The following is a 19,986-nucleotide window of genomic DNA, read 5'->3' on the forward strand; positions in this document are numbered from 1 at the left end:
GGACAAGCCCCGAATGGCTGGCTGCGGATGTGATTTGGCCCCCGGAGGGTGGCCCGCACCCAGGCCACGGGCCCGAGGCGGGCTGGCCCAGAGCGAAGGGAGCTTGGGGGGAGGAGCACAGGACAGTTGTGCCTGCCCCAGCAGGCAGTGGGGGGGGGGGGGGGGTTCCGGAACTTTCCTCTGGGAACCGCCTCCTGCAGTCACACCTCCTGGGACAGAGGTCCCCTGCAGGGTCCTCCCCTGCCTGAGGAGCCTGGTGGGTGGCAGGCTCACTGCTGGATGGAACACACAGCCGGACGCCCAGGGGAGGGGGGAGGGGGAGGAGCCGCTGGCTCAGGCTCTGTGCCCTCCCGGGGACCCGGCCCACGCGTGAGTTCGCGAATAAAGACCCCCGTTCCCGGCCGGCCTTCACTGTGCTTTTTGTCTCCCGTGCCCACAGCGAGGGGACAGCCGCCTGTGCCCTGAGAGAGTCCTGGCACTGGGTGGGCACCGAGCCCCCTGTCCCCAGCTCCACCAGACACGAGAGCCAACGTCCTCAGCCCCACAGAGCCTCCACGTCCTCATCTGTAAAATGGGCTGTGGTGCTGACCTGCCCTCTCCGGGGGTCATGGAGAGGGTGCACTGAGTCCCACGTGGGAGGCATCTCTGTCCTGCGGTGGAGCAGGTTCTAATGAGCAGGGCGCCAACTCCAGGCTCCTGGTCCCCGAGTGTGACCACCGGAGCTATATGACGGCTGGTCCCCAGGGCACTGCCGTCCAGACCCGGCAGGGGTGCGGCTCTGAGGGTGGGGCTGGGGAGCCCTGGCGGCCGAAGGCGGCCGACACTCTGATGTCTCCCTCGTCCTCTCGTGCCGCCTGCACGACCCTGTTGTTTCAAGGGCCTGGCAACGGAGGGGGCTGGGAGGGGGTGCGCGGTGCACACAGACCTGGCCTCAGGGGGTGCTGGCCCCGGGTGCTCAGGACAGCACTGCGCAGGAGGCCACCTGACCTGGGGGGGTCCCTGCTCACTCCCTGTAGCCTTGGTCAAGTCCCTCCAGGGCTTTGGGACCTCAGTGTCCCTGGGGTGGGGTTGGGCCAAGGCCAGTAGGGGGCGCCCCACAACCATCCTGGGTTCCAGGAAGACCTGGGGTCCCGGTGGAACTGCCCCAAGCGGGGTGAGGTGGTGGCTGGGACCCAGCTTTGAGGCCTGGGAGGAAGGAGAGGGCGCAGGCGCCTGTGCTGGGCTCTCAGGGGCGACTCCCCAGATGCCCTTCTGCAGACTCTGCTTCCTACGGGCTGTACAGAAGCCCAGTGTCCCGGGAGCAGCCCCAGGAATTCTGGGTCCGGTGCTGGGAAAGCCATTTTTGTCCTTAAGACGTTCCAGGCGATTCTGATGCTCAGCGGCCTGGAAACCCCCAGCCCACCAGCAGTTCCCCTGAGGGGAGCAGGTGATCCCTGCGGAGTTGGGCTGACCCCAGCAAGGCCACACTGTCAGCTCCAAGCCTGTTCGGTGCCCGTAAGCCTGTCGGCCAGCTGGCGAAATCCCCATTGCCCAGATACAGGCGTGCGGAGCTGCAGACTTCAGTGAGGCGAGCAGACCAGTGCCAAGCCCAGGAGCTTCCCAGTGAGCTGGCAAAACACCGGGGAAAGGAAACCCCATCCCGGCCCCGTCAATGTGTGCGGGACAGATACGAAGAAAAACGAAGCTGTGCCAAAGTGGGGAGGGAACGTCACCTTTCTCAGGGCTAGTGATTGTGTTAGAGATGCCGCCCTCGCCGCCAACACGTGCAGGTTGGATGCGGAGCCTGGCTCTCCCCCGTCTCCTCCTCCCCTCTTCCCCCTCCCTCTCCCCCTCCTCCCCCTTCCCCCTCCCTCTCTTCCCTTTCCTCTTTTTTCTCCCCCCTCCTCCCCCTTTCTCTTCCCCTCTCCTCCTTCCCCCGCCCCCTCCTCCTTCTCCCCCCTCCTCCTCCCCCCCTTCCCCTCCTTCCCCTCCTTCCCCCACTCCTCCTCCTCCTCCCTCTAAATGACTCTGAAGTTCATATGAAAGGAACAGTGAACAAATGCAGCTGTGGAGGCCAGCCTCCAAGAGGGCCTCCAGGGTGCCCCGTCCTGATAGCACATCCTGTGTATCCCTCCCGGATTGGGCTGCAGAACAGGGCGGAAAGGACCGCTCTTGCTTCCGGGTGGGTAATGAAGACTCCCATCTTCGTCGCTCCCTTCTCTCTGGGGAAAGCCTGCGGCCGTGCAGGTAACAGAGGCCCGTGCAGGCAAGAAGTGAGGCCTCCTGCCCCAGTCCAGCCTTCAGATGACTGCAGTCCGGCTGACCCCTGGGTGCCAGCTGAGGACAGGTCCTGAGGCAGAGGCACCTGCTCAAGTGCCCCAGGGCCATGAGGCTGCGTGGGATCGCGTGTTTGTTGTCTTAAGACACCAGGTTTTAGGGCCATTTTTCATGCAGCCACAGGTAACTAACAACAATACACAAGAAGATTTACGGGGAAGGGTGATGGAGAGGCTTACATTTCAGATATGAAGACATCATATTTTTTTTTTAATTTTTTTTCAACGTTTATTTATTTTTGCGACAGAGAGAGACAGAGCATGAACGGGGGAGGGGCAGAGAGAGAGGGAGACACAGAATCAGAAACAGGTTCCAGGCTCTGAGCCATCAGCCCAGAGCCCGACGCGGGGCTCGAACTCACGGACCGCGAGATCGTGACCTGGCTGAAGTCGGACGCTTAACCGACTGCGCCACCCAGGCGCCCCGAAGACATCATATTATAGAGCCCAAGTCCACCAACCAGGTGGTTCTAACCCCAAGATACGCTTCACTCAGGTCAACAGACAACAACGGAGAAAGCTGAGATACTGCACACAGAAAACATTGCCCTAAGATGAAGACACCACGGCACATCCGTGGGGGAAAGGAGGCACCGTCAGTAGTCGTCCTGAGAGTGTTGGTAAACTACTTGGGGGAGAGGGGAGCATGACCTTACGGCACCCCATTCCCAAAATAAATCCCAGATGGAAAAATAGACACGGTAAGCCAGTGGAGATGTAAGACACCCAAAGAGGCGTGGGCGGGTCAGGCGCACTGGGATGGCTTTCACAGCCTGACGGTGCTGGGCCAAGTGTATGGGACCGTGTTACCTCCTGCTGGAGACAGCGCCTCAGCCGCCCATCCCGGACCACTCTCTGGTAGGTGCATCGAGCTGGAAAGATGATCACATGTGTTGACTTGGTGATCTCACACTCTGAATCTGTCCCGGGGAAAGAGACACAGAGGTGGCACCATATTGGTCACCACAGTCCAAGATGACACAGCCCAAACGTCCAGTAATAGAAGTGACGAGAGGTCACTTCAAATTCTTGAAGTGTGATATATCCCCAGTATGGTGAAATTTGAAGATCCTCTTGCCAAAGACTGACCACATCGGAAATACTTGAGATGTAACATAAAGTGATAAAACAGGACACACACACACACACACGTGGGGCCATTCTACCGTCAACAAGTGTAAGGCTGGAAGGGAAGATTCCCGTGTGTTAATGGGGACGGTCCTTTGCTGCTTCACATTTTTCTGTGTTTTCCAAACGTTCTGCAATGAACATGTGTTATTTTTATCATCATAAAAAGAAACAAGCAGCATATTTTTTTTTTTATTTTTTTTTTCAACGTTTATTTATTTTTGGGACAGAGAGAGACAGAGCATGAACGGGGGAGGGGCAGAGAGAGAGGGAGACACAGAATCGGAAACAGGCTCCAGGCTCCGAGCCATCAGCCCAGAGCCTGACGCGGGGCTCGAACTCACGGACCGCGAGATCGTGACCTGGCTGAAGTCGGACGCTTAACCGACTGCGCCACCCAGGCGCCCCTGACAAGCAGCATATTTTTAAGAACTGCACCGCTCAAGAGCAATCTGTTGATAAAGATCTGTTTTGAGCTCCTGGTATCGGGTTTCCCAAACCGACCTGTCATGTGAGGTGCTGAGTCTCCTCTCCGCGAGTCCCTGTAAGGCCTCCGTTCTTGGCACAGCACAGTGCTGTGCCCAAGGGGAGGCAGCTCCCTGTGACGGGGGGGCCTGTCATCGGAATACCCTGTCCTCATTTCCTCTAGCTCGGCTGGGTGCACGTTAACCCTTCGTGTTCTGGCTGCAAGCACGAGGGCAGACTGACCCCTCTGTTCCCCGTCCAGTGGCCTCCCCAGGGTGGTCCTGGATAGGTGAGAGCCAGAGACGTCCATGAGTACCCGCCTTCCCCCTGCAACCACTTGAGGCTGACGCTGAAGGCTGGGGGGAAATCCTGGGACTATCTGAAGCAGGAGCAGAGGCAGACGGAGCTGGGGTGGGCTGGACTGGGCTGGGCTGGGCTGGGCTGGGCTGGGGAGGGAAGCGTGGAATCAGGAAGCAGGAGTGAGCAGAGTAGGGAGCACCTTGCGGACCGGTGATTAGCTAGTCAATCATGGCAGTAATGTGTGTAACAACTGAGTTCTCGACTAGTCTGCACGCATCGTGAGAGCAGGGACCGGGGTCCCCAGCTCACAACCTTCTCCCCAGCAGCTGTGCTGGCAGCACAGGTGTCATCCATCCAGGAATCAAGCTGTCACGATCCCCTGATACCCTTGAGAAGTTGCCCGACTTTGCCAGGAGCGAGGGCTGTCCCACCGGGAGCCACCTGGGCCTCTCTGCCCCGTAACAGCAGCAAGGCAGTCCCAGGGAGGTAGCAGGAGGCCTCTGGCGAACTTGGCCCTCCCCTGACCCTGCACATCCCGCACACTGCACAATGGTGGCTGAAGGAAGGAGGGGTGACAGGCGGACCCTCACCTGGCCACCCCAGGCCGCGGGCTGCTCTCCCTGCACCTGCGGGTCCTTGGCTGGGAAGTTCTGCTTTGACCACTGGCATGAGAGATGTCCAGAGACCCCGTCTCAGTGGCCCAGGTCCCGGGCCCAGCGGAGAAGCAGACTTGAGGGATTCCCCGGGGACCATCGTGAACAGAGCCGCAGGGGAGGCTGCAAGCCGCCGCTGTATTTTTAGATGACCCCATTTCTTAGCCATCTTTGGCTCTCACAACTCATGATGACACCGGGGCTGCCCCAAGGCCAAAGCCGTGATATGACCTGGAGCCTCTGGATCCAGCGTCCCTGTCACCAGCCTGGCGGAGCACTCAGGAATGCCTCCTTACCTCTCCGGGCACCACTTTAATCACCAAAGACTTCCCTACCACCACCCTGGACCCCGAGTTCTGAAAGCCTTTGCTCACGAGCCTGCGTGATATTTACTGTCCCCCGCTGGGAGGTGGACAGAGGCCACTGGGGTGCCTGTCAACGACCATTGGAGAAGCCAGTACCTCCCAGGCCCTCCTGCCTCCCAGGCCCTCCTGCCACCCAGGCCCTGAGCTGGGGCCCCCATGTGCCCCTGAGTCCCTCACACAGGCTCCACTGTCCCCCTAGAATGCTTCCTGCTACGTGTCCTGGCCCCCGGGGCCCGGGGGACCTCAGCCTTCCTGACGTGGCCAGTGTGGGCTTTCAGAGCAGACGGCCTGGGAGAAGCGCGATCTCTCCCCCCCACCGGCCTCTCCCTCCCTCCCCTCCCCCTCCCAGTGCAGACAGCAGCTAAAAATACCCCTCTGTCTGTCCCCACGTGGTGCCCAGCCCAGCCCAGCCCAGCCCAGCCCAGCCCAGCAGGCCCTCCGTGCCTGTCGCTAGCTGGGAAGTCCTATTCTCCGTCCTGAGTTCTTAGAGGTCCGGGGGCCGACTGAGAGGTACGATCCAAGGGGCCCTGGAGGGTGGGCACCCCGGGAACAGGAGGTGGGAGGTACAGCAGGAAGGCAGCAGGGGAGGGTGGGCTATGGTGACATAGTCCGCTCGGTGCAGAGATCACAGGGTCGGAGAGAGACCCCCCAACCTGGTCAAGCTGGGCCCCTTGGGTTGTGGTGAAGTCTCAGCTGTCACACTCCCCTCCGTGTCCTGGCCGGAGAGGTGGGCAACAGGGAGGCCGGGTGACACCCTCCAACGGCAGCCAGGACCCCCGTGTCTAGTCACTGGCCGCAACTGGCTTGAGGCCCTTTGCTGTCCTGTCCGCTCAGCCCTCCTCACTCCTGGCCTGGACGGGCACCAGGCTGAGGCTCTGAGACTCTCCAGAAGCTCCCACCCGTGTGTACTGAGACCACAGGGTCACAGGCGTCAGCAGACCCAACGAAAGCCCCACGAGAAGGTGGCCCCTGCGGCGGTAGCAGCTGGCCACAGGGGACACAGTAATGATGGGAATGTGAGGCCTGGGGACAGTGGCTGCGGGCTCATCGCCTGTCCTCACTGGGCTGGAGAGCCTCCCTGGAAGGGGGTCAGGCAGGACGGGTGCTGGGCGGGGCCCCTGACCTGTCCTGTCCAGGCTTGAGCCCAGCCTGGTCCCCTAGGTGGGCTTCCCGGGCACTGCCCTGCTCTGTTGGGGCACTGGTGTGGGGAGGGGAAGGGCACTGGGCTCCCACCATGGCCACGGCCACGGCCACAGCACCAGAGCTCGGTAGGGCCCCCGCCCCTTGGCACCCACAGTTCATGCTTCTCTTTCCCGGAGTTCGTTATTTTGATCACACATCGAAGCAAACATTTGGTCCGCAGAGACGTCTAGTCTGTCTCCTTCCATTTATGGCTCTGGAAGGCGCCCCCTGGTGGACAGACCATTTCCCATTCCCAGGGGTGCCGCTATTTTTGGTTGTAGGTAGTGCTGGGCAAGATTTGGGGCAGCTTTCTCGGGGTGAAATGTTAGAGGTACATAAATGAATATACGCACATAATTAAATAAGCCCAGAAGTGGATTTGCCGAATCAGATGATATAAACACCGATTCGACATCGCTCTCCGGAATGTTCCCCTCAGTCGTGTTTGTCTTTACCGACCTACACCCCAGGACCTGTAACCTGGGGGTTCAGCGCATGGGCTGAGCCTGACTCCCCCACTCCTAGCTGTGTGACCTGGGGCAAGTGACTTGCGTCTCCCCACCTTTACCCGGATCCTAATAGCACGGACCTCACAGGGTTGCCGTGCGGCCTGGCCATGGGGAGCATTGTGTCAGGGTGCACACGGAGTCCCTCTCCCCCCCAGACTCTGGATCTTCACTCCAGAGAACAGGGACCAAGGTCGCCCAGCAAGGTCACGGCAGGCCGAGACTCCACTTACCTATGGACAGTGAGGATCAGTGGGGCAGGGGAGCTCTCGAGTACTCTCATCACCATCCCAGCAATGTCCGATTTGGGAGGAGAGGAAGCCACTTGGACGTGGGGGGGCCACAGGGATCCCATCCCCATGCTCCAGGGGTGGGGGGGAGGCATCTGTTCCGTGCAGCCCAGAGCTGTGGAGGGGTCAAGGCGTGGCTCTCTTGCTGGCCTCGTCCCGCCCTGATTGCCTGGCCACTGTTAGGTCTCGGGCCCTCTCTGAGCCTCAACCTTCTCGCCGCAGAATGGGACTAACACAGAGCCCTGCTTCGCAGGGCTACGGGGCTGGATCAGGCGAGACGCCGGGCCAGGCGCTCGGCACACCTCTGACGCTCAGTGTTTGTTGAAGACAGAAAGGACTGACGGTCGGCCGGCCGGCCAGTCGGGTGGGCGAGCAGGCGGACGGACCGCGCCCTGCCCCGGCTGACCCTGCCCTCTTCTCTCCCCAGGGTCTCGGGGGGGTGGGGCCCGGCTCTTCTTCCCCCGTGAGTGGGTGGCACTGGCAGCCATGGTGCGGAACGTGGACGACCTGGACTTCCACGTGCCCTCGCACGCCCAGGACATGCTGGACGGCCTGCAGCGGCTGCGCTCCCAGCCCAAGCTAGCCGACCTCATGCTGCTGGTGGGTGGCCGGGAGCTGCCCTGCCACCGCGCCCTCCTGGCGCTGAGCAGCCCCTACTTCCACGCCATGTTCGCGGGCAACTTCGCCGAGAGTTTCTCGGCTCGAGTGGAGCTGCGGGACCTGGAGCCCGCCGTGGTGGGGCAGCTGGTGGACTTCGTGTACACGGGCCGGCTGACCGTCACGCAGGGCAACGTGGAGGCGCTGACGCGCGCGGCCGCCCGCCTGCACTTCCCCGCCGTGCAGAAGGTCTGCGGCCGCTACCTGCAGCACCAGCTGGACGCCACCAACTGCCTGGGCATCTGCGAGTTTGGGGAGCAGCAGGGGCTGCCGGGCGTGGCCGCCAAGGCCCGGGCCTTCCTGCGGGAGAACTTCGAGGCCGTGGCCCGGGAGGACGAGTTCCTGCAGCTGCCCCGGGACCGGCTGGCCACCTGCCTGGCCGGCGAGCTGCTGCAGGTGCAGCCGGACCAGAGCCGGCTGGAGGCCCTGCTGCGCTGGGCGCGTCACGACCCTCAGGCCCGGGCCGTCCACCTGCCCGAGCTGCTCAGCCTGGTGCGCCTGGACGCCGTGCCCAGGCCGCGCGTGCAGCACCTGCTGGCCACGGAGCCGCTGATCCGGGGCTCGGAGGAGTGTCGGGTGGCCCTGTCGCAGGGTCACGACGAGGCGAGTAAGGGGCAAGGAGGGGAGCCCCGGAGACCCCGCCTGGGAGGGGATGCTGGGGACAGGGGCCTGAACCTCGCAACTCTGCCTGCCTTGGGCTGATTACCTGTGAGCGCACCTCTGTTCGGTGCCCCGTGCCCCTGTGTGCCCCCCCGCCCCCGGACGTGAGGGGAAGGGGAACCCAGGTCTTGTGATCTTTCACAACCCCGGTCGGCACCCACAGCTTGCGACAAGCCTGGAAAGGGACCTGAGGCAGCATGGGGAAGGCCAAAGCTGGGCTGGTGGCATCCTGGGAGGGGTGGCCGGTCAGGGAGGGCTCTCCGGAGGAGGCAGCGTCTTAGCTGGGCCTTAGAGGAGGGATAGGAGTTGGGGAGGAGGGAAAACAAGCCGGGAAGACCGCACAGCTTGGGCACAGCAGCGGGCCCCCTCCTGCCCCTTAGAAAGCTCTCGAGCATTCGTGGCGTCCAGGCAGTGAGCGTGGCAGGCAGGGCAGTTCCTGACAAAGCTTCAGACCAGGGTAGGACTGCGACAGAGAGCCGATGAGCCCGTCTGCGGCTGGCAGCCCGCTCGGGGCCCGGCTCTGGAGGACTCCTCGGGAGCCAAGTCTGGGGACAAAGATGTGGCTCAGGCCAGGGTCAGGGTGTGGGGTGCTACCCTCAGGCACCCCCGGGGCACAGCGGGCCAGCCCGGGGCCCCGCCCCACTAGGCGGTCGCCTTGTAGCTGCTGGCAGTGGGCAGTCTGGGCCTTCTGTGGAAGGGGCCCGAGAGGCAGGAGGGCCCGGGAGCTCCGGGCAGTGGCTTCTTACCAACCAGGATGGAACCATTCCAGCGTCTCCCGCCGGGCCAGGGTCATCCCGGTTCGGCACGCAGCACGCCCGCCCAGGGGAGGGTCTGGGGACAGAGTCGGGTTTGGCTGCAAAGATGGGTGCAGGGACGCCTCTGGAAGGCACGTGGGGACTTCTGGAAAGGAGGGGCTCCCAGGTCTGGGGCGCACATGCACCTGCTGGCCCGCGTCTCTCCCAGTCCTGAGCGCTTGCCTTCAGCCCTGGGCCGTGGCAACCACGTGCGTGTGCACATGTGCTCGCACACGCACGCACGCACGCACGCACACACACACACGCACTGAGACGCACATCACCCCACACAGGTGCCCTGACACGGCTGCCCCACCAAAGTCCTGCCTCCGAAGAGGCCACTGAGGCCCGAAAGCACCTGGGGGCCCCTTGCACGGGGAATACGGTCACCTGCTTCTCTAACCCAGCCTTCCCGGCCCCACAGGCGCTGCCGGGCCTCCCGCAGAAGCTGCAGGAGGTTCTGGTGGTTGTGGGCGGGCGGGCACTGGAGGATGAGGAGGGGGCCGAGGAAGCCACCCCTCACGGCAGGAACTTCGCCTTCTACAACACCAAGGCCAGTGAGTACCCCCCACGCTGTCCCTGCGGCCGACGTCAGCCATTCGTGTCCACCTTGCAGGTGGAGGGAGCGAGGTGCACAGGGGCCCGCCGAGTCCACCTCCTGCTGTGCCGGGGCCTCGCGGGGCGGGGGGTGGGGGGCTGCAGGAGAGTCTAGAGGCCGTGGTGGGGGCAGGGGAGGCTGACAGTGGGGGCACCGGGGCCCCCTAACCCTCCGGCCCCAGCCCCCAGCTTTGGTCTTTTGGGCCCCGGAGCCCAAGGTAGAAGCTTCTGCCGCGTGGGAGGATGGCCCCTGGCCTGCGCGCCCAATGGAACCCCAGCCCCAGGGGGAGGGCGGGCGGCCGGGGTGCAGGTGGCCTGGAGGGTGAGAGCCCAGGGGCAAGGGCAGCTCACACAGGTTCTAATTCCAGCCTTAGGGTGGGTCACCTCACCTCATCTGTGAAATGGGCTCCTCACGTGGTTGGGCAGCGGACCCAGAGGGCAGGGACTTGGCCCCTCCTGCCCGGGGCCCCATCACCGGCGGGGTCTCTGCAGGGGCCACGTTGGCCCTGGGAAGCTCTTCCAAGAGCTCCGACGAGGGTTGGCTGGTGTCCTGGGGCCGCTGGGCCAGTCGCCAGCCACCGACGGCCATCAGTAGCTGGCAGGCTGGAGGCAGTGTGAGGCCGGCTGGCCCAGGTCAGGGGCTGACGAGAGGGGATTTGGGGGCTGACGTCAGGAGATGAGCTTTGCTGGCTCTGCCCGGGGGCAGCTGTCCCTCCAACGCCAAGGGAGGACGGCGGGGGGCACGCTGGCAGGCAGAGGCCTGGTGACTGCTGGGCAGAGTCCCCACCCCAGGGTGACACACACATGAGTCAGGGGGACACGCAGTCCCTGCCCAGAGGGCAGGCGCCCGGCAAGGCCCAGAATTCTGCGTGTCTTCCCAGGGGACGTCGCCGAGGCCTGGGTCTCCCTCAGAGCCTTCCACAAGCACCCAGAATGTGTCCGTTTGGACATTCCCACACTATCTCATTTTTATCTTTCCAAAGCATTTTCTCATCTCTTGCCTCAGTTTACCTCCTGTAGCTCCTTGAAGGTGGGTCCAACGTGGGTGCAATTACTCTGTCCCTCAGTCATGGTGACGGTAATCCTAACAGGTACCACGTGTGCCCTGTGACAGATACACGTGGTCAAAGATAGTCCCCGGGAGGTGGGAATCACCCCTAGGCTACCGAGGAGGAGACGGAGGCTGTGGGTCACCCGAGGCCACACAGCCCGTGCACAAGAGCTAGGGTCTGGACTCACACTGCCTGCTGCAAGGCCCGAGTCTGATCCCCTACGCCCTTGCGTAGAGACCCCCTAGTGACCGGAGATCGGGCGCTTTGACCCGTCACCCCATCTGACTGAGGAGGGACCCAACCCAGGGGCCAAATTGTCCATTTGGGGTCAGTGAGGCCACCTGCAGGGTCAGGGCAAGACCCAGCTTCTGGAGCCTGAGCCACCTCCCGCAGTCCTGTGTCCAGTCGGGGTGCCGGGCGGGTTCCAGGGGGCGGGGTGGGGAGGAGGGGGCCGCCGAGAGCCAGGCCTGGCAGGGGCACGTGGGGGCCCGGGGTGTCGCCCCCTGCCCCTTGCTCGTCCCGCCCGTGAGGGAACATCCCCGCACCCACTGAGGGGCGAGGGGGGCCCCGGCAGGCAGCGAGCTCGGCTGCCCTGACCCCCCTGCCTGCCTCTCTTCCTCCAGAGAAGTGGATGGTGCTCCCAGACTTCCCCGACTACCACAAGTGGGGCTTCTCCCTGACGGCACTCAACAACACCGTCTACGTCACAGGTGGGCAGGCGCGGCTCCCGGCAGGTGTCGCTGGTGGGGGTGACGCCAGTGAGAACCAGCCCTCCCCTCCCCTCGCGGGGCCCCTGGCCGTCCGGTCAAGACTCCCGCAGACACTCCCACGACGTGAACACGAAGAGATTTAAAATCCACGGGCCATGGGTGCGAAGAACCGTTCCGTGTTCTGCCGGACGGAGACCCAGGGAGGCTCTGCTAGGAAGGAGCTGTGTGATGGGCAGGAGGGTCACTCTGTTCTTGTCCATCTTAGAAGTTGGGGGCCCGTCTAAATGTTGGTTGGGGAGGGGCGCCTAGATGGCTCAGTCGGCGAAGCGCCCGACTTCGGCTCAGGTCACGGTATCGCGGTTCGTGGGTTCGAGCCCCGCGTTGACAGCTCAGAGCCTGGAGCCTGCTTTGGATTCTGTCTCCCTCTCTCTCTGCCCCTCCCCCGTTCACGCTCTGTCTCTCTGTCTCTCAAAAATAAATAAACACTAAAAAAAATCTATTTGAATTTGGTTGGGGAAACAGCTTTCACGGCTGAAGGTCTGAAACCACTGATCTCGTCTCCCCTACTTACGGGGCCTGGAGCAATCCGTCCAAGTCACACAGCTGGACTGCACCACCCCCCGTCCCGCCCCGCGCCCAGGCCCCGCGTGGGGAGGACACCGGACCCTTGGTAGCCAGCACCCACTGGCCTGGGGATCCCAGGCTGGCGGGCGCCTGAGCCCTCAGAACTCTCTCCTGCAGGTGGCTCCCGGGGCACCAAGACAGACACCTGGTCAACCACCCAGGCCTGGTGCTTCCCTCTGAAGGAGGCAGCCTGGAAGCCAGTGACACCCATGCTGAAGGCCCGCACGAACCACGCCAGTGTGGCGCTCAACGGGGAGATCTATGCCATCGGCGGTAAGGCCTCCCTCTCCGTCCTCCCCGGGGCCACCTCCTGCTCCGTGAAGTCCCTGGGGTGACGAGACCCATAGTGGTCCCCCCGCCTTGGCTGTCACCTTTGATTCCACCACGCCCCCAGCCTGAGCACTGAGGCCCGCCTCGTCCCTCCTACCCTCCAGAGCTGTGACAAGGAGTCACCCGAGGGACCCTTACAGTTAGATAGATAATGGAAAAGACAAAGACTGAGGCCAAGAGCAAGAGTGTCCCAAGGCCTCTGTAGGTGACAAAGCGGTCCTGAGGCCCCTCCTAAGTGCCCCGCCTGTCCTGGCCCAGCAGCCAGGCCCCAGAGCAGAGGGCCCACACAGTTCCTGAGCCCGGGGCAGGCGGGGGCAAATAGGAGTGGCCTCGCCCCCTCCCCCCCACCCCGTGCAGTGTGGAGTCGAGGGTCGCTGGGTCCAGGTGCCCACGCCACTTGATGGTATGGCTCGGCCCGGGGCAAGTGCTCTCGCCCCTCGGAGCCTCGGTTCCCTGTCTGTGAAATGGGGTAAGTCACCCGCCTCACGAGGCCAAGCCCTTCCCCTCCCGGGATGCTCCCCGCCGCCTCCGAGAAGCCCCCAGGCCTGCATTTCCGGGAACTTTCCCTTGCCCCTCGCCCCTTGCGGCCCTGACCCCCTCCCGGCCCGACAGGGACCACTCTGGACGTGGTGGAGGTGGAGAGCTACGACCCCTACACAGACACCTGGACGCCCATCAGCCCGGCCCTCAAGTACGTCAGCAACTTCTCCGCGGCCGGCTGCCAGGGCAGGCTGTACCTGGTGGGCTCCAGCGCCTGCAAATATAACGCCCTGGCCCTGCAGTGCTACAACCCTGTCACAGGTAGGGGGCACGGCACCCAGGAGCCCGGCCACGCAGGGACACTCCTCACGTGGCTGGGGGGTGGGGGGTGGGGCGAGTGGCAGGGGACAGAGGCGGGCAGCCACAGGCCCCCCTGCAGGCCACAGTCCCATCTCGGCGAGCCAGAGGGCGGGGACCCCGGAGACGGCGGGGCCAGGGGCGCAGGGAGCAGGCAGCCAGAGGCCTCTAACAAACGGTCACAGCCCCACCAAGGGGTGGCTGTGACAGCGGAGGAAGGCGGGGGCCCCGGGGGGGGGGGGCAGGGAACCGAGGGGGTGGGTAGCCCGCACGGAGCCACAGCCCCGTGCCAGTCGAGAGGCGTGGAGGCGGGGGGCTAGGTGGTGGGGAGCCCATCTCCAGGCCCTGGATGCTGCCCGGCCGCTGCGTCTGCCCGGAGCTGACCTCACGGGCCAGGAGCGGTGGCCCGGACCCACAAGTCCTGGTGGGCGCCTGCTTGGGCTCTGGACTCCGTGCCAGGGTTTGGGCCCCAGCTGGGCTCCCTCTGGCTCGGTGGCCTTCCTGACCCTGGCTCTCACCCTCCGTTCTGTCCTCTGGGTGGTGGAGATGATAATAGGACCCGTTTTGTAGGGTGGGTGTGAGGAGGATCCCAGGGTCAGGTGGGACCCCCAGACTCGGCCGACTGGGTGGGAAAGAGGCAGAGGCCCCAGGGCCCAGGCAGGACGGTGGGGGGTGGGGGCGGCAGCCAGGCCAAGGCCTCCGAAAGCCCTCGAGCCCCTCCTGCGGACCTGAGGACAAAACTCTGCAGAGCCCCGCCCCCAGAGGGAGAGTGGGGCTTTGGGAGGAGAGGCCAGCGGGGGTCCACGCCCCGCAGGAGGTCTCCGGGACCCGGGGAGCGGCCGCCCTGGTGAAGGTGGGCCTGGTGCCGTGTCCCCGCAGACTTGTGGAGTGTGATCGCCTCGCCCTTCCTCCCCAAGTACCTGTCCTCGCCCCGCTGCGCCGCACTGCAGGGGACTCTCTACCTGGTCGGTGACAACACCAAGAAGGTCTACGTGTACGACCCCGGGGCCAACCTGTGGCAGAAGGTGGGCCTCAGCCTCACCTCCCAGGGCAACACCCCACCCCCCCAAGACTCTCGACACCATGAGAGTGGGCCTGGGGACGGTGGGGCTGGGGGGTGTCACCACAGGGGGCTGACCATGAAGGGAGGTAAGGGGCCCGGATTCCAGGACAAGAAAGCCCAGGACCGGGGGCTCCCGGTCACCATGGGTGCTCTGTCCCCAGCGTGGGGTGGTCTGTTCTTCTCGGGGAGCCAATCCAGGCTCAGCCAGAGGTGCTTCAGGGACGGCTGTGGCTGTCCTGGTGCGGGCCAGGCCCAGGAGGGAGGGCGTCCCCCACCCACGGGGGTGCAGGGACGGGGATCCCTTGGCTGCGGGTAAGCTGGGAACAGCCAGCTTCTTGGTGCCCCGCTTCCCTCCTTGCTGCCCCCTCCTCTTCTGCCTCGGGGCCCAGGGAGAGAGCAGCTGCTGGGCATCTCAAGCCCCGGCCTTTCTCTGTGTTCCTTCTGGAGAAAGAGGAGGGGCGGTGCCCAGAGCCATGGCGGCGGCCTCAGCCCCAGCGGGACACCCTAGGCCCACCGCACCTGCCTTGAGGTCCTCGATCCCTGGAGGCCCGAGGAGGTGGCACGCCCTCCTGCGGCCACCCCAGGAGGGCTGGGCGGGCCGGCCGGGTGACAGCAGGGCCCCTGCCCTCCTGCCGCCCGCAGCTGTCCCCTGGCGTCAGAGCTCAGCTGACCGGAGGCCCCCATTACAGTGCAAAACAGGTGCAGGGTGGGCCCTGCCAGGCAGGCGCTTTCTTTCTGGGGCCTCCCAGCTGGGTCACGGCCCAGGCCACCGATCTGGGGGCATCCCGGCCACGAAGGGCTCTGCCTCGCCCTGTCCCGGCCCGGGGTGGCTGCCCATTGTCCTCGTGTGGAGGCCACAGACGGGCCTCTTCCCTCCCGCCCACCCTGGGCTCCTCCACAAGGGCCCTCATGTCTCTCTGGCTTCACGAGCCCTGTCCAGGGCACCCCTGGGGCCTCACCCACCCGTCCCCTCCAAGAGAGCAGCCATGAATCAGAGGCCCGGCCCGGAACGTGCTGGGAGGCAGCTCCCAGCGCCTCTAACACCCTGACTTCAGATATGAGTGACTTTGGGCCTAGGGGACCAAGGGGCCCGGGGACATCATCCTGGGCGATGTGGGCCGGAGAGAGAGCACGGGCGGGGCAGTCTGAGGGTCCCGGGGGGAGTTACGGGGAGTCTGGGTGAGGTCCCAGGTAGCAGGTGTGCCGGTGTCCCGGACAGGGTGCTGGCCGTCCTCCCTGCGTGTCCCCCGTGTCCCACCCCGAGGGCACTCTGGCCACCGTCGCCGCCTGCCTGCCCGCCCGCTGGGCACTGACCGCTGCCCACCCACAGGTGCAGTCCCTGCACAGCCTGCACGAGAACGGTGCGTTGGTGCCGCTGGGTGACACGCTGTACGTGACGGGGGGCCGCTGGCAGGGCGTGGACGGCGACTACCACGTGGAAATGGAGGTCTACGACCGCGGGCGGGACGCCTGGACCCACCACGGCGCCTTGCCCCGCCTCTGGCTCTACCACGGGGCCTCCACCGTCTTCCTGGATGTGTCCAAGTGGACCCAGCCCTTCAGCCCCACCCAGGAGCACTGAGCAGCTCTGGGTCGGACGGGGGGTGGGGGTGGCGGCTGAGCCCCCCACCCAGGGGACAGCCCCCCTTCGCGTGTTGCCTATTCAGCTGGTGCTGCCGGGCCCCCCAGGGCTCGGGCCACCAGGGACATCAGAGGACACCGCAGCCGCCACCCCGGCTCTGAGCTGACCAGCGACAGGGCTTTGGACTCTGGCCGCCCGCACGGGGGCGAGAAGCGGCCGTCCTGCCCTCAGGGCGTCTGAGGCCTCAAAGGAGCCGAGGGGCCCGGGGAAGCACGGGGAGGGCCCCCACGCTCTCCAAATGCTGCCGCCCCAGCCGTGTGTCCGGCCGTGGCTTCTGGAAGCCACATCACAGAGCGAAGGATCCCGGGGTGGGGTCTACGCCAGGCATCTGTGGGCCTGCCGCCGCCTGGCCCGCAGCTGTGTGACCGCAGCCGGCAGCTGCCCGTCTCTGGGCCTCAGGCTCCGCATCCGTGGGGCACCGAGAAGGGAGGAGGCCGGGCTTGGGGCCCGGGAGAGAGGGTCCTCTGCCAGTGTCAGGGCTGAGGGAAGACACAGTGAGCAACGGCTTCCCCGGAAGGTGAGCAGGAGGGGTGCTCTCTGGCCAGGAATCCCCCGATTTCTTGGGGTGGTTTGCTCCCATGATGCATTGAGAGTTCCCAGAAGGCCCATGAGGGGAAAGGTGGGGGTCCTGCAGGGACTCCGGGGGATGCCTCTCAGGCACGGTGGTGCCCTGCTCCCAGTTGGCCTCCTGAGCGAGGGGAGTGCCTAACGGGCTCCTGCCAGCCTGTGCTGTGACTCAGGGTGCCTCAGGTCTGCCCCAGGCGCCTTGGGTCTGACCGGGGTCCCACGTAGAGCTGGTTCAAGCCTCCCTGCTCCTTCCCACTGGTCCTTAACAAGGTATCACACTGAAGGACTCTCACTGGGTGCTCAGTGGCCCTCCCCCTTGGTCACAAGCTTCATCAAGGGACCCAGGACTACAAGTCGGGGTCCTAGGTCCAGCCTGGCTCCAGCCCTGGCACTGACTGTCTGAGGTCTGGGGAGCCCCCACCTCCCTCTGGACCTGGGTTTTCTCTTCTTTTAAATTAAAAAAAATTTTTTTTTCATTTATTTTTGAGAGAGAGAGAGACAGAGTACGAGTGTGGGAGGGTCAGAGAGAGAGGGAGACGTAGAATCTGAGGCAGGATTCAGGCTCTGAGCCGTCAGCCCGGAGCCCGACGTGGGGCTCGAACTCATGAACCACGAGATCGTGACCTGAGCTGAAGTTGGACGCTTCACCGACGGAGCCCCCCAAGCGCCTCCTGGGTTTCCTCTTCTTTGAAACCCACTGGGGACGAGAGGGGCCTCTGACATCCCTGGGTTCTGAGGAAGAAATCCCTGGGTCCCTCCACGTCCACTTTGCTCCCAGACCTGGTCTCTCATGCCCACTTCTCGTGGGAGGATTGAATGTGTCTCCCAGGGCTTAGGCAGAGCTCCACCAGCTGACTGGGTGTCCTCAGAGCCGGGGGTCCTGCTCCTTCAGAGCGGATGCAAATGAAGATGAAGGTTCTGGCACCCTTGAGTCTCTCCACACGAAAATCTTCTGAAATGTTTTCTGAACAGTTATTGAAGACAGCCACGCACTCTTTCAAAACAAAGACTCAACATGTCAAATGGACTTTTTTTTTTTTTTAAATCACAATTAGGTAGTCGGAAGGCGGTATCTTAGAATAAGGCCCGCTTCTGCTCTCGCACACCTCATGGCGATGCGGGGAGGCACCTGGGGTGGGGGCGCACATCCCACTCCAGGGCCCGGTCCTCGGCCCGCTGGTGCCAGACCGCCCCTCATCTGATCAGCTGCGCTGCCCCTACACGGAGCACCTGGGTCAGGCCCATCGTGTCCTTCAGGGTCACAGGAGGAAACAGGTGACTCTTGGAATCGAGTAATGGGGGACGTTTTCACAAAGGGCTACTTCCAAGGCGTAGGCAGGCTGGAGAGGCTCCCAGCGGGGGGGTCCAGCAACAGTGGGGAGCTGTCACCTGCCCTCTCCCCCCGGGGACATGGGAAGGAGCAGCCACAGCCTCCAGCTGGACAGAGGGAGGTGCCAAGGGCCTGGGGCCTTTGCTAAAGGAACGCAGCCTGTACCATTGTCCCTTGTGGCCCAGCGGGGACCAAGTGGCAGGACGGATACCCCGACCTCACTCTCTTTCCTGCCTCCCGGACTCCTGCCGGTGCCTCCCACTGGCCAGATCCAACCAGAATCAGAGGGAAAACGGGCCACTGGCAGAGAGCAGATGGAGACAGGGCACCAGGATGGGCAAACGGATTTGCCTCACAGGAACTGAACACTCAAGGGATCCTCACGGGAGACAGACACTAACATACATTCGCACGAGGAACGTCTGCAGAGCAACCCAAGCCATCTTCTTCTCTTCCTTGGAAAACAAGGATACATCGGTTTGGGGGCCAGTATGGACTTCCAGAAAGGAGAACGGATAACCTTGGGACATGTGCAAAAGCCCACCAAACTCTCAGGCCCACAGGAATGAGAGCACCTGTCCTGCCCCAAAGAGCTCACGTCTGCCGGGCGGGTGCATACTTGTCTTTCTCACAGACGGTGTTGGGTAAACTGAGACTCCTCAGCAGCCCTGAGACAAAGGTGACCAAAGAGTGCTACACAGTGCCCTCAGTGGCCACCAACCCAGGCTCAACTCCCTTTGGTTCCCAGATGAGCCAGGGTCCATGGACGCTTCTCACCACTTCCGCTGGACTTGGGTTTTCCAGTATCTCGCAGACAAGACCCTCCTGTTATTGAGCATCTTTCCTGTACCAGGCAGGGACGGTGACTGCTGGAATCAAGCAGTTGACAGTCCCATGTAAATATCTGTAATAAATGAAGTGATCCAATGACACCTCACTGTGGTCAGTTCAGACCTCTACTCCAGTTGGTCGACCAGTTGGCCCGGTGGAAAGTATGAATTTTGACCAGGAATCTGTGACTTAAGAAGGGGTGGTCACAGGGGCGCCTGGGTGGCTCGGTCGGTTGAGCGTCCGACTTCGGCTCAGGTCATGACCTCTCGGTCCGTGAGTTCGAGCCCCGTGTCCGCCTCTGTGCTCACAGCTCGGAGCCTGGAGCCTGTTTCAGATTCTGTGTCTCCCTCTCTCTCTGCCCCTCCCCCATTGATGCTCTGTCTCTCTGTCTCAAAAATAAATAAACGATAAAAAAAAATTAAAAAAAAAAAAAGAAGGGGTGGTCACAGCCACACAAAAGGTAAGGCCGTCCGCTCCTCCGGGGCCATGTCCTTCATCTTCGGTCCCCAGTGCCACTCAGCCGGAAGTGTGGCTACTGTTGCTACGTGCAGGTGATTCCTCCAGGCCCCTGGATCACGCACACGGGAGGGTGGCCAGGCACGACGTCGATTAATTGCAGGAGGAAGTGGGCTGCAAAGAGAACCTCCCTGCTTGGAATAAACACCCCAGGAGCCAGTGTCACTTCCCCAAAGCTAATCGGCTGTCCCAGGGCTCTTCAGGGCCAGCAGCTGGGGTTATTTGGATCGCAACCACACGAATGTAATTCTTCTCACAATGGCAAGACAGAGCCACCAACATGTACCCTCTTACATTAAACTCGAAGGTGAGCTAGGCTGATTTTTTAAGTTAATCAATCGAAAACATGGAAACGATGAGCAGAAAATACACCAAGAAACCCTCCGGGTGGAAGTGAGAAAGACCAGACCTTCCCTTGCCAGACCTAGGCGGCCCACGGACCTGTCCAGGATTGCACGGCTTACCCCCAGCACTTGACCCATGCCTGGCATGTAGCGGGGAACTGAGCAAATGTTCACTGAATGAGCTGCCGACCCCAGGTCGTGAAGGTTAGACCTGGACGAGTGACCTTG

The 19,986-nt window shown here is 63.3% G+C and overlaps 1 protein-coding gene across 1 annotated transcript; it reads left to right on the forward strand.

The window, feature by feature from the left end:
• Positions 1–5,631: 5,631 nt before the first annotated feature.
• Positions 5,632–18,994, forward strand: KLHL30 (kelch like family member 30). The gene is made up of 8 exons (XM_086720086.1): positions 5,632–5,736; positions 7,632–8,464; positions 9,740–9,872; positions 11,588–11,674; positions 12,416–12,571; positions 13,241–13,429; positions 14,345–14,490; positions 15,859–18,994. The coding sequence occupies exons 2-8, from the start codon at positions 7,691–7,693 to the stop codon at positions 16,108–16,110; spliced, it is 1,737 nt and encodes a 578-aa protein (XP_086576212.1). The 5' UTR covers positions 5,632–5,736; positions 7,632–7,690; the 3' UTR covers positions 16,111–18,994.
• Positions 18,995–19,986: the final 992 nt, after the last annotated feature.

Source organism: Puma concolor, chromosome C1, assembly GCF_028749965.1.
Source record: "Puma concolor isolate L17-30 chromosome C1, mPumCon1.1.hap2, whole genome shotgun sequence".
In the NCBI taxonomy this organism is placed as follows: domain Eukaryota; kingdom Metazoa; phylum Chordata; class Mammalia; order Carnivora; family Felidae; genus Puma; species Puma concolor.